The sequence below is a fragment of the Chanodichthys erythropterus genome, chromosome 21, assembly GCF_024489055.1.
Source record: "Chanodichthys erythropterus isolate Z2021 chromosome 21, ASM2448905v1, whole genome shotgun sequence".
NCBI lineage: Eukaryota > Metazoa > Chordata > Actinopteri > Cypriniformes > Xenocyprididae > Chanodichthys > Chanodichthys erythropterus.
Genome location: NC_090241.1, coordinates 5,428,933 through 5,440,973, shown reverse-complemented (window position 1 = coordinate 5,440,973; position 12,041 = coordinate 5,428,933). Strand labels below are relative to the sequence as shown.

Sequence of the window (12,041 nt, the reverse complement as noted above, 5' to 3'; positions counted from 1 at the left end):
ACTAATATTAAAATACTTTTGCAGGTTTAAAATGAATTATTTTACTAGACACATTTCTTCCTGTTGACCTGTATGGTTAGTGTGTGATCAGCAAAAGTATATGTGGATGAAAGATAAATGTCAGTAGACAAACATTTGCATACATCATTCGTATACATGTAATGTGTAATGCATGCTGTTTCCTCCATATTGTACAACTGTACAGCTCAAGCTCAGCTTAATCTACTGTCAGACAGCTGATTGTCATCATCACAAGGTCAGAGGTTAGATGTCAGACCATGTTTCAGTGATACAGACGTGCTATCAAAACAGTGCTTAATTTGCAAAGTGTGGGACTGAGCCTGTGTTTAATTGATAAAGGTTTGGCAGACGAAATCTTAGAGGCTGTGTAAGGTTTCTTTAGATGTCTTTAAATGTCCACTCTGTAAATATTTGAAAGTAAGAAACGAAACCCAGTAGGGTGAAGTGTGGCAAACCCAACACTGAGCAAATTAATGTATGACCATGCAACGATGATTAAGAATTTATATGTTTAAAACTATATTTTTTTGCACTTCTCATATTGTTGCTTTCTCGTGGATGAATCGCATTATTGTATTCCTCACATGTAAGTCACTTTGGATAAATATCTAGTTCAATCATGAAACTCCCGATGGCATAGGTCCTTTACATGCAGTCTGCAAGCAATCACATCATTACCGCATGGCACAAGCTGATTGGCCAGTGCTGATCCTGCAGCCAATGAGATTGTTTGCTCAACATTTAAATAGCCTGGTTCATTGTTTGCTGTAAGCTAGTCCTGCAGCGTGCTATCAGATTTCCTCTGAAATCCTCCACCTCCCCCAGCTCTACCTCCCTAGATCTGCTACAGGATTTGTGTCTGTCTATTTATGTAGCAGCAACAGCAGCAGCAGCAGCATATCTTACATGTTCACAGCAGCGTATCGGTGTATCTATTAGCAGTAGCAAATCCATTCTTGCTCTACAGCAGCGTAGCAGATAATGGGCCCTATTTTAACGATCTAAGCGCATGGTCTAAAGCGCATGGTACAGGTGCACTTTGGGCGTGTCCGTGTCCACTTTTGATAGTTTAACGACGGAAAAAATGGTTAGTGTGCCCGGCGCATGGTCTAAAAGGGTTGTACTTATTCTCTTAATAGGTCATAGGTGTGCATTAAACCAGTCAGAGTCGCATCTCCCATTTCCTTTAAAAGTCAGTTGCACTCACGCCATGGCGGATTCGCTATTTACATGGTAGAATTTGCAAGCGGAAAAACTGAACACTTCTCTAGCAAAGAAACGGATCTGCTTGTGCACGAGGTAAAAGTTTAAGTTGCCTCAAAATAGCAACGTGCCGACAGTGCACCTGAACACACCTTGTTTTCAGACCAGCACGCCCATGGGCAAACAGATGGGTGTAATTGCTTTTGCTATTTAAACATGGCGCAGGACGTGAAAATGATAACTGTGTCGGGCTGAAACTAGCAAAAAAACAAAACAAAAAAACCCCTAGTCTGCCATGGCCAAGTACATAACATGCTAAAACTATTCAGAGTTGTCATGATTGAAATGTAAATATAAGTGCAAATGTAAGAACATATGTCAATCTAAAGATAAAGGTAAAAATACATGCAAAAGAAAGTTAATTACCTGTAATTGTTGTCAAGATTGTAAAAACTGTTACCAAACACTGAGAAAATAAATTTAACAGATAAGATTTGCAGTTTATTCTACATTGATTTTAATTAAATTACTGTAAAGTTATTTTTGTATGAATTACCTTTTAATTTAATTGTGTAAAAATAGATATGTTTAACAAGTAAATAGATGCTCGATGACGATGTAAAATATTGTTGTTACAGATGCTGGTATATCAAACACATGACGAGGAAGAGTAACGTATAATAAGTCTTTACTAGATAATCCACAGGGAGAAACACAGAATCCAGAGTAGAGCATACACCAAACATATCCAAATACAAACGAGACCCGACAAACAACTGAACACAGACAGGAACTTAAATACAATGACACAAACAAGCTAAACTGGTTATCAAGGGGGCGTGGTCCAATGAGTGTCCATGGTGACTGAATGTGGCGGGAAACAGAACAAAGGAACACGTGACAATGCAAACAAACAAACTGAAAGTCCATGTGACTGTGACAATTGTTAACTTGTTAATAAATGTTACATGTGCCCTGGGTCCGTGCTCTATTCTCATTATGTGGACTCCATTTCCCACAATTCCCCAGATAGGAACTAATCACACACTCACACCTGTTTCCCATCAGTGACACTTTATAAGCTGCAGTCAAACACACACACATTGCTGAGTATTGTTTAGCCTTGTATCCAACCTTGTCTCCGTGTCCCGTGTCCCGTGTCCCGTGTCCCGTGTCCCGTGTCCCGTGTCCCATGTCCCTTGCCTAGCCTAGACTGTGTTTTTGACCCTGGACTGATTCCTTGTTGATGATTGTTTGCTGCCTGCCTTGACCTTTGCCTGTGTATTAGACTACTCTTTTGCCTTGCCTTCCTGTTTCTGTTTGCTGGGGTTTGACCTACTGCCTGTACAGGGGCAGTCGTGGCCTAATGGATAGAGAGTCGGACTTGTAACCCAAAGGTCATGGGTTCGAGTCTCAGGTCCGGCAGGGATTGTCGGTGAGGGGAGTGAATGTCCAGCGCTCTCCTCACCTTCAATACCACGACTGAGGTGAGACCCTTGAGCAAGGCACCGCACCCCCAACTGCTCCCCGGGCGCTGCAGCAATGGCTGCCCACTGCTCCGGGTGTGTGTTCACTGCTGTGTGTGTTCACTGCTGTGTGTGTGCACTTGGATGGGTTAAATGCAGAGCACAAATTCCTAGTATGGGTCACCATACTTGGCCACATGTCACTTCACTTCACTTCACTACAACTAAGCTCTTATGAATAAAGCCTGCACATGGATCTCCAACTCCATTGCCCCACTCTCATATACGTTACAATAATATTGTTTTTAACCTAATGAAAAGCACTGAAATGTCATCCCCCAGTGTAACATCATATTTGATTATCTATTTTTTTTCTTCTTTGTTTATATTACTTATGCACACTGTGGATTTATGTTGAATTTTTGCATTTTAGTAGATGTAGGATGTAAGATATTAACATTATATAAGTTATAGGCTTTATTAGGCACTAAAATGCCATCCCATAATGCCTGAGACATTGTCATCATATACTTATGGTAAATTTTTGGCAACCACTGCCTTTTTTTTTTTTTTTTATAAATCTAAGATTTTTAGAGATTGATGTAAGTTGTATTGAATAGGTCAGGAGTCATTTCAATTTTAAATGCTGCTCCAATTTAAACCAGCTTTATCAATTGGTTTGCTCAGAATTACACATTCAATTAAATCAATTTCCAGATAAGCACAACCTACAAAAAAACAAATCACTATTACACACATTATCTTACAAACTCTCTCCTCTGTCCTTCAAGTTCTGTCTACTAATTGTTTAAACAACTGACAGAAATCAAACTGGATCCAGTAGTATTATGCATTTGACATTCTGAGAAACTTTAACTTAGGCTCAAACACTTACAAGCACACGTGCACATTGGCACGCACACATACACACGTGTTTCCTTATGTGCCAGTAAACCTCTCCATTACAGCGGAGCAGACATTACCACAGGGGTCTGTGTCACTTTCTAAGTTTCATTCTTGTGAATATTGCATACAGTTGAATATTGATGAGTTGCACTGATAATTAATGAAGGAAAGGGCTAGTTTTCTGTAAGTGCTTCTGTTGCATTGCTTTATTGATTTACATTCAGTCCCAAAGAATGCCTGACACTTTCTCTCATGTAGAACATAAACTTGGAGAGACAGTTGCAGAGGAATGGAAGCCATGTTTGATAAGAGGAATGCACATCACTCACAAGATGCACACTTACTGAAGGAAATTGGTTTGTTTAATATTATATTCATATCATTAATTGACACAAAACTCACAAATGTTAGATTTTGAGATTCCTCTGTGTATTCCTTTCACACTGTGGCTTAACATAATAACAACACCAGCTTAAGGGATACAAAATGGTAAACAAAAGGAGACCTACGTCTGGTGTTGTTCCTCTTTTTTCAGATGTTTTTGTTTGTTTTTTTAGAGAAAATAGTAGCAAGGACACATTAATTTGGCCAAAAGTGACGGCAAAGACGTTTATGTTAGCACAAGATTTCTATTTTAAAGAATCTATTTTTAAGCTTTCTATTCATCAAAGAATCATGAAAAAGTGTCACAGTTTCCACAAAAACGTATTAAGCGGATCCGCTGTTTTCAACATTGATAATAATAAGAAATGTTCATGTGACACTGAAGACTGGAGTAATGATGCTGAAAATTCAGCTTCACCATCACAGGAATAAATTACATTTTAAAAAATATTACAATAGAAAATTATCATTTTAAATTATAATGATATTTCATAATATTTCTGTATTTGGATTGATTTAATAAAGGCAGCCTTCACTCTAAAAATAACAACAACAACAACAACAACAAAAAATCGAAAACAAATTTACACAGTAAAATACCATTTTTCATTGAAACAGTAAAATATCGTCAAAATGCATTCTGAGTAATATTATTAGTCATTTTCAAGAAACTAACCTATAGGTTACCTATAGGTAAAACAACTAATATTACCCAGAATGCATTGTTTTTACTTATACAGAAGTATATTACTTCTGTATATTACAGTGCATGCTGGGTATTTGTCGTTTTCGAGAAAGTAACCTATAGGCCTTTTTTCCTTTAAAATGACAAATATTACCCAGAATGCATTTTTATGGTATATCAATGTTTCAGTGGTAAACAGTATTTTACTGTGAAAATTTCAATATTTCAAAAACATTTAAAAAAAAAAAAACAATCTTACCGACCTACCACAAACTATAGAGTAGTAGTGTGTATCTAATATCTTATCAAATTTTGTTTGTACACTTTTTGACTAATTTTGTTGCCAGCAGGTCAGCTCCACAAAGCATTCTCTTGTTGTCACCACTAGATGCCAGCACTGATGTATTCTCCTTTTATCTCTCCCTCAGCGGGGGTTTCCTCACATTTCCATGACATCAGAGGTCACGGAGACGCTTTAATGATCTCTTAACAAACATTTAATTGCATTAATCCAGTCAGCGTTAAGGTGGCGGAAAGTGCTGACGTGATTTCTTTGTGTTGCAGGAGGAGGAGGACGCGCGCGCGCGCGCATGTTTTTACAGTCAATAAACTTGAATATGGATAAGGCCTTAGCATTGTGATTTAATTCGCATAATTCTATATTTAATTGTATCTAAATAGCATAAGTCTATCTGTATGGTTTAATTAGCATTATTCTATTTTCTTTCTATCTTTATATAGAAAAGAGTAGGCTAATAAATAAGTATAGGCTGTGTGTCAGATATCCTTTTTTTTAAGCAAAGAAACCTTTGATCACTTTCCTTATTTGTTCCTTACTTCACCCGACTTATGGAATCTTCCTCTCTTTCTCTAAGTTTTTTTTTAACCTTTTTACAGGACGCTGTCGAGGTAGACATCATTTCAATAGGAGTATTTCCAGCACCATGGACAGTCCCAAATTTACCACGCATGCGAATAAGCACTTTACAAAGGTCGAATCCATTTACTGTTACTATTACTATTGTTTGGCACGTTAAAGTTTACATTTATCATCGCATTTTTTGCATAAACACCCTTTAATTTACAGATCCAAATCACACTGTAATTGACCTGACTAATTTAGTCGCAGCCGCTCTTAAGTTCACTGTCATGGATATTCTAAAGGTGGAAAAAGAAAACCCCACGTGTTGTGTTGTTTGACGTGGTTTGCGGATAGCGATCCGTGTGAACTGTGCCCTCCTTCAGGGCTTCTCTCGCGCAACACAGATACCGTTTCCTCGCGCATCTCCTTGCACAGTGTCGCGCGCAAAGCGCGAGGGCCCCTCGCGGAGAGACAGACGTCACTGCTGTCAGTTTGTGGACGTTCGTCACATTGGTGGGTTTCAGTTCGATTGAAATGCTGCTCAAAGCCTCCTCATAGAGCGCCTCGTTTCTCATCTTTCGTTTTAAACGACGACTAACGGTGAAGACCAAAACGGGAATGAATCACGGAAAGCGACAATCTAAAGGTGGAAAGAAGGAGAAGACGTCGCCGGAATGACCCCTCACAAAGAGACGCGTTTCCTCGCGCTGCGCTCGTGAAGCTCGTTCAAAGGATTCAAAGGGGCGCGCGATCGAGGGGTTCTCGCGCACAACCAGCCGTCAATTATGCCGGTGCGACGAGGTCACGTCGCTCCACAGAACACATTTCTCGGGATTATTATCCGAAAATTCGAGGGTCAAAGTGAGTGTCACCTTCCAGATGTTGCTCTAATGTTTGTTTACTTTCAATGCAACAATAAGAGCTGCATGTCTCAGTTTTGTTAGTGACCTCTAAATAGTGGGAATTTACCTCCACACATTGAAAGTACAACTTGTTTCAGCCTTTCTTCGATGTACAAACTTAGACATGGATACTTTGATTTATTAGTGCTGTAGCTACTGCTACCGTCTCTCACTGATGTAAACATTGATTAGTTAAGTGGTTAACAGCTCAATAGATTTTGGATAGTGTTTGGCTCTTTAGGGAGGAAACTGTCCATTTATGTTGTCCATTGTTCGGCTAACATCATGTCAGATGACACATTCACCGTTTGTGTGATGTGTTTGAGTGTTAATATGTTTACTCACACTACCACAGGCACTCAGCTGAGGGGCCAAGTGTCCACTGCCAGAATCTTTCTCTTCCATGTGTTACTGTCTCTGCTGTTTTCTCTCAAACATATCTGTTAATATAGAAGGACAGTTTCTGGTAGACAACATGGAGGACACAAGAAAGCATAAATGTTTTAATTTGGGTAAAAATAGGCACAATGTGTTAGATTGAGACCGTATTGTGTCTATATATTTGTTGACATGACAATTTGTGCAAATATTCCTTAATCAGAATATTCTGGGTTCAGTTAATCTCAGTCAGTGTTGATTACCAGATTTACTACAAAAAATATTTTCTGGCTTCATAAAAAAACAAAAATATAAATGGAGTTCATGGGGCACTTGAAATGGAAACAAATTTAACCTTTTTTTTGAGAATTTAAAAGAATTGTGAAGCACTTACTGTACATTAATTCCTTTTATTCATATTATTTGATCTTTAAAGCTGTTTAAATAATTTTTTACAGTCATTTTAGGATTTTAGGATTGCATTGTCATGGTGATACCTTTGGGAAATTGGACATAACCTTACAGGGGGGAAAAAAGTTACTAAACATTTGACTAAACATTAAATACTAAACACTAAATTCATGCAAATGCATATTTTGGCTGTACTTTTGAAACAAATTTGACCCATTGTTTTTTAAACAAAAGGAGATACAAAGTACAACCAATATTATGCCACAAATTCTGTTGATTAAGATAAACATACTGAACCCTGAATAATCCTTTAAATTGTTCCATAATTTCATGTTTCCTTGAGGCATTGAGGTTTATTTCCATCCTGCCCGGTTGGTAGGTTTATATAAGTTGTCTAAAAATGCAAAAAAGAGTGTGTTGTTTATTGTGCTTATATGCTTATTGGTTCGAAAAGCAAAGACTTTGTCAACAATCACAATGTAACGTCATAAAATTCAGCCTAATTACTCAAATTTACAACCCTACATTTGCTAATCTACATAAGTACACACTGCCAAAAGCACTAAGGCAGCATAAGTAACACTTTTCTGAAAGCTTTCAAATTGATTTACTAATTCACCTCATCTCATTTTACACACTTTCCTTACCCCAATAACTCTCTTCTGTCCATTTCTACAGACAAGAGATTTGTCATAGCCAATGCACGTGTCCAGAACTGTGCCATCATCTACTGCAATGATGCCTTCTGTGAGATGACAGGGTTTTCCAGGCCGGACATCATGCAGAAGCCGTGCACCTGCGACTTCCTGCACGGACAGCTGACCAAGCGGCATGCTATTGCGCAGGTAGCACAGGCTCTCATGGGCTCGGAGGAACGCAAAGTGGAGATCACCTACCACCGCAAGGACGGTGAGTGTGTGAGCTTTACATTTTTATATTAGTTCAGTGAACCTGAGAGAGTCTGTGGGTTGAGTTTATTAAATGTTACGCTGTATATTAATGTTTTGGTTAATATAACCTCCATTTGAAATATCTGTGAAAGGAAAAATAAGCCCGTTGCCTAATGGAAAAGAACAAGAAAAAAAGAAAATATGGCATTAAACAATTATAAGTTAGTAGGCTGATTCACACTTTGTGACGCTATTAAAACTATGTGTGAATCCCGACTAGCCTGACACATAAACAACATCTTATCCAAAAGAGTGAGATTTGGGCGGAGCTATCTTTTGGCTGACCAATGGCAGACAGGAAGTGAAACTTGTTTAAGAACAATTTTTTCAGTTCCATTTGTTGTTACTTTTGGCACAGAAATTACACTCTTCAGCTTTAGGATCCAAATTAATGATGTACTTTGATTTGTGAGACAGGTTATGTATAATTTTTTTTGTGTGTCACTGTAATATATTTTGGGACATGTAATTTTTTTATTCATTGGTACTTTTATTTCCTTTTAATATGGTCTTTCTAGGAATAAACTGATACTTGGGATATGGACTATAAAAGAGATAGAGAGAGAGAGCAAATGTCAAGAGAGTGTGTGGTTGAATTATTGAGGAGAAAAGACATTGTGTCAATGAAATGATAGTTCGTGATGTCTTGGAAAATTTTGCCTCAGATCACAGAGAAACAGCTGAGATCATTTTTTTGCCCTGTTCAGCTGTAGTCTCTCTTGTAGTGAAAAACATGTACTGAGACGTAAGCATCCTTATGTCTGTTTCTAATCTTTTTAAGCTTCACATAGTTCGTCTATATATATATATATTTTTTAGAATTTCAGCTATATGTACTGGTGCTTTACCATATTTATCTCAAAAGCCTCACCATTAAAATCGGCATGAAATGGAAGTTCTATTTTGATGTATATCCAAGTGTAACGCTTCTTGAACAAGAAAATATGTAGGGTGGGGCTTTATTTAGTCCATCAACAATTGATTGGATTATTGGATGGTTGTTGTTTTTAAATTGCTACAATCTCATGTGAGTGACAGATTGTCCCTTTCTTGCTCAGAGAGAAATGTCTTCAGAGTTATTTTGATTAAAAACTAATGGTGTGTACACATAAAAAACGAAGCAAATATTCGCATTGCATTACTCGCTCTAGATTACTTTCAGGATTACTTGTTTTCCACGTCATCCGCTCAAATAAAAACATTGCGCGATGAGGAAGGTCTTCAGGCACATCAACAACAACAACTTTGGCTGATGCCAGTGCTAACCAGTTCATTGTAATGTAAAACTCATAGCTAGAATCAAAGAAACAGGCGCATATTTTTATCACTTACCAGATAGCACAACTTCCTCACTTACTTTTCTCCAAGCTATCTCGTTTTTTGTCCGGCCTCTGTATGAATAAGAAGTTGTGTCATAACATCCGGAGTGCCCGCAGATGGCTACAATAATGCTCTCTTCCATTTTCTGAAAATACACAAATATGCTGTTCACACAAGCAAATGCATTAATCTTTTTACTTTTAAGGGGCCATCAGCACCAAAATACTGGTAAGCTCTGTGATGTCACTCATCTGAAATGACCTTTAAACGCTGCGCAGTTGTATTCACCTGCCTTTTAGTTTCACTATCTGCCCAATTTGAGAATATTTTTTTTGGCTTGAGTGACAGGCTGATCACACAGAACCTGTTTTTGCTCTTAAAAACACAAGGCGGTGCACAATATTATCCGATAGTATCCACCTGCAGAGCCACAGCTGATGTATGGAAAAGAAGGCAGGAAAAGATATGCATATTTTTAAAAACGTGCGGGATATGTGGCGCAATGGGCAAAGACATACAACTAGTGCATGTTTACAATGAAAAACAATTAAAAAGCAGCAAAGCTTTCTGTACATTGTATCTGAGCTTTATGATTGGCTCATAGCAGACTTCTTATGCATGACTTCTTATTATTGCATCCTGATCTTGTACAAGCTCATAATGGTAGTCTTATGCTTTGTTCACAGATTGCATAATAGACGTGAGTTAGCAGTATTTTTGAAAAGGTCTTGTTCACACATTCACACAGTAATTTACCACTAAAGACTGTATGTGTGAAAGGGGCTATAATCTGCTTTGAAAATTTCTTGGCATGTTAATTTACAAGAAAATGGCAAACCAAGCAAATACAATTGTAATTGCCAAATATAATATCACCGGCAAAAGAGAGAGTATTCATCAGGATATACATATATGCTCTGAGAGAAAAAAACAAATGTCCTCTACAGGACAAAATTAATTGCTGAGTGCCAGGAGGTAATATGAATTAATACATTATTTCACATTAAACAATTTCAGGTCTGAAACTGTGTTCTTAAAGCAAATGCTGATTTTTTTTTTTCCAAGATCATTTCTTCAGCATCTAGTATACTGAATCTCTTGTACATCCAAGCTTCCTTACAGCAGTACAAAAAGACTCCCTGTCCACCCGCCGAGAATTCTCTCATTCAATAATATATTCAACTCAATATTCTGTTCTTATGTTTTTTATCTGGTTACTGCAGTGCATGTAAGGCACTTCTTATATTCTCCCTATCTCATATGTCCATCCTTGTGTTACATCTCTCATATGTTGATTCTCTGGAGAATTGTAATAGGAGAGCCAATCCGCTTAGTTCTGTCTTGGCAAACCACAATTCTGCAAAGTCTTAACACAACTCTTACACTCACTCACAATTGAAAGTGTAAATTTGTAATAGTGCATTATACAAAAAGGATATAATGCATTATAGCCATCATAGATCATTATTGCCTTTTAAAAATTCAGTAGCAGTTTAAGAGTCTTTTAAATACTTCCTAACTGAAGTGCTACAGATCGTTCATATAATCCTGTCAATCATAATGCTAGCAGCATAAAAAGCAGCCGCAATTTATCTGACATCCCTTCTCTATTAAACTCCCTGGCTTCTCTTCATAGTTATGTCCCTGGGGAAACTTTGAGCTTCTCTTTCTAGACCTCCCTTTGTCAACGAAATCTGTCGACTCTGTTCTGAATGCCTCTTAGATATCATATGAACTATTGGACATGTCATTATGCTGGTTTCCACCCTAGAGACAGCATATAAATTCACTTCTCTCTCTGAGGTGTAAATGAGGCTGCTCTCCTCTCGCTGAGCCACAGTACAGCACGTCCTGGACCTGCTTGAAAAATCACATTTTTTTAATTGTGATTTTAGTGGCTTTTACTGTGATTGCATTAAACTGTGAACAATGTAGCATTTTTAGAAAGCCTCTGTATCTTTCTCTCTGTGTTTTCTTTCCTTCCTCGTTTTTCATCCTTCTTTTCAATCACTCATAAAAATAAAGATTAAAATTAGAACAAAAAGAGTTAAGACGTAAGCATCCTTATGTCTGTTTATAATCTTTTTAAGCTTCACATAGTTCTTCTATATATTTTTTTTTTTAGAATTTCAGCTATATGTACTGGTGCTTTACCATATTTATCTCAAAAGCCTCACCATTAAAATCAGCATTAAATGGAAGTTCTATTTTGATGTATATCCAAGTGAAACGGCTTCTTGAACAAGAAAATATGTAGGGTGGGGCTTTATTTAGTCCATCAAGAATTGATTGGATTATTGGATGGTTGTGGTTTGTAATTGCTGCAATCTCATGTGAGTGACAGATTGTCCCATTCTTGCTCAGAGAGAAATGTCTTCATAGATATTTTGATTAAAAACTAATGGTGTGTAAACATCAAAAACGAAGCAAATATTTGCATCAATTTACTCACTCTAGGATTACTTGTTTTCCACGTCATCCGCTCAAATAAAAACATTGCGCGATGAAGAGTGTCTTCAGGCACATCAACAACAACAACTTTGGCTAATGCCA

General features: G+C 37.5%; 1 protein-coding gene across 1 annotated transcript in view; it reads left to right on the top strand.

Annotated features, from left to right (window-relative positions):
• The first annotated feature begins 6,266 nt into the window (after window positions 1-6,266).
• Window positions 6,267-12,041, top strand: part of kcnh7 (potassium channel, voltage gated eag related subfamily H, member 7) — a 62,994-nt gene continuing 57,219 nt past the window's right edge. The window contains exons 1-2 of the mRNA XM_067374261.1: window positions 6,267-6,388; window positions 7,897-8,127. Coding sequence (XP_067230362.1) covers window positions 6,313-6,388; window positions 7,897-8,127 — 307 coding nt within the window. The 5' untranslated portion in view covers window positions 6,267-6,312. The remainder of the gene's footprint in view (window positions 6,389-7,896; window positions 8,128-12,041) is intronic.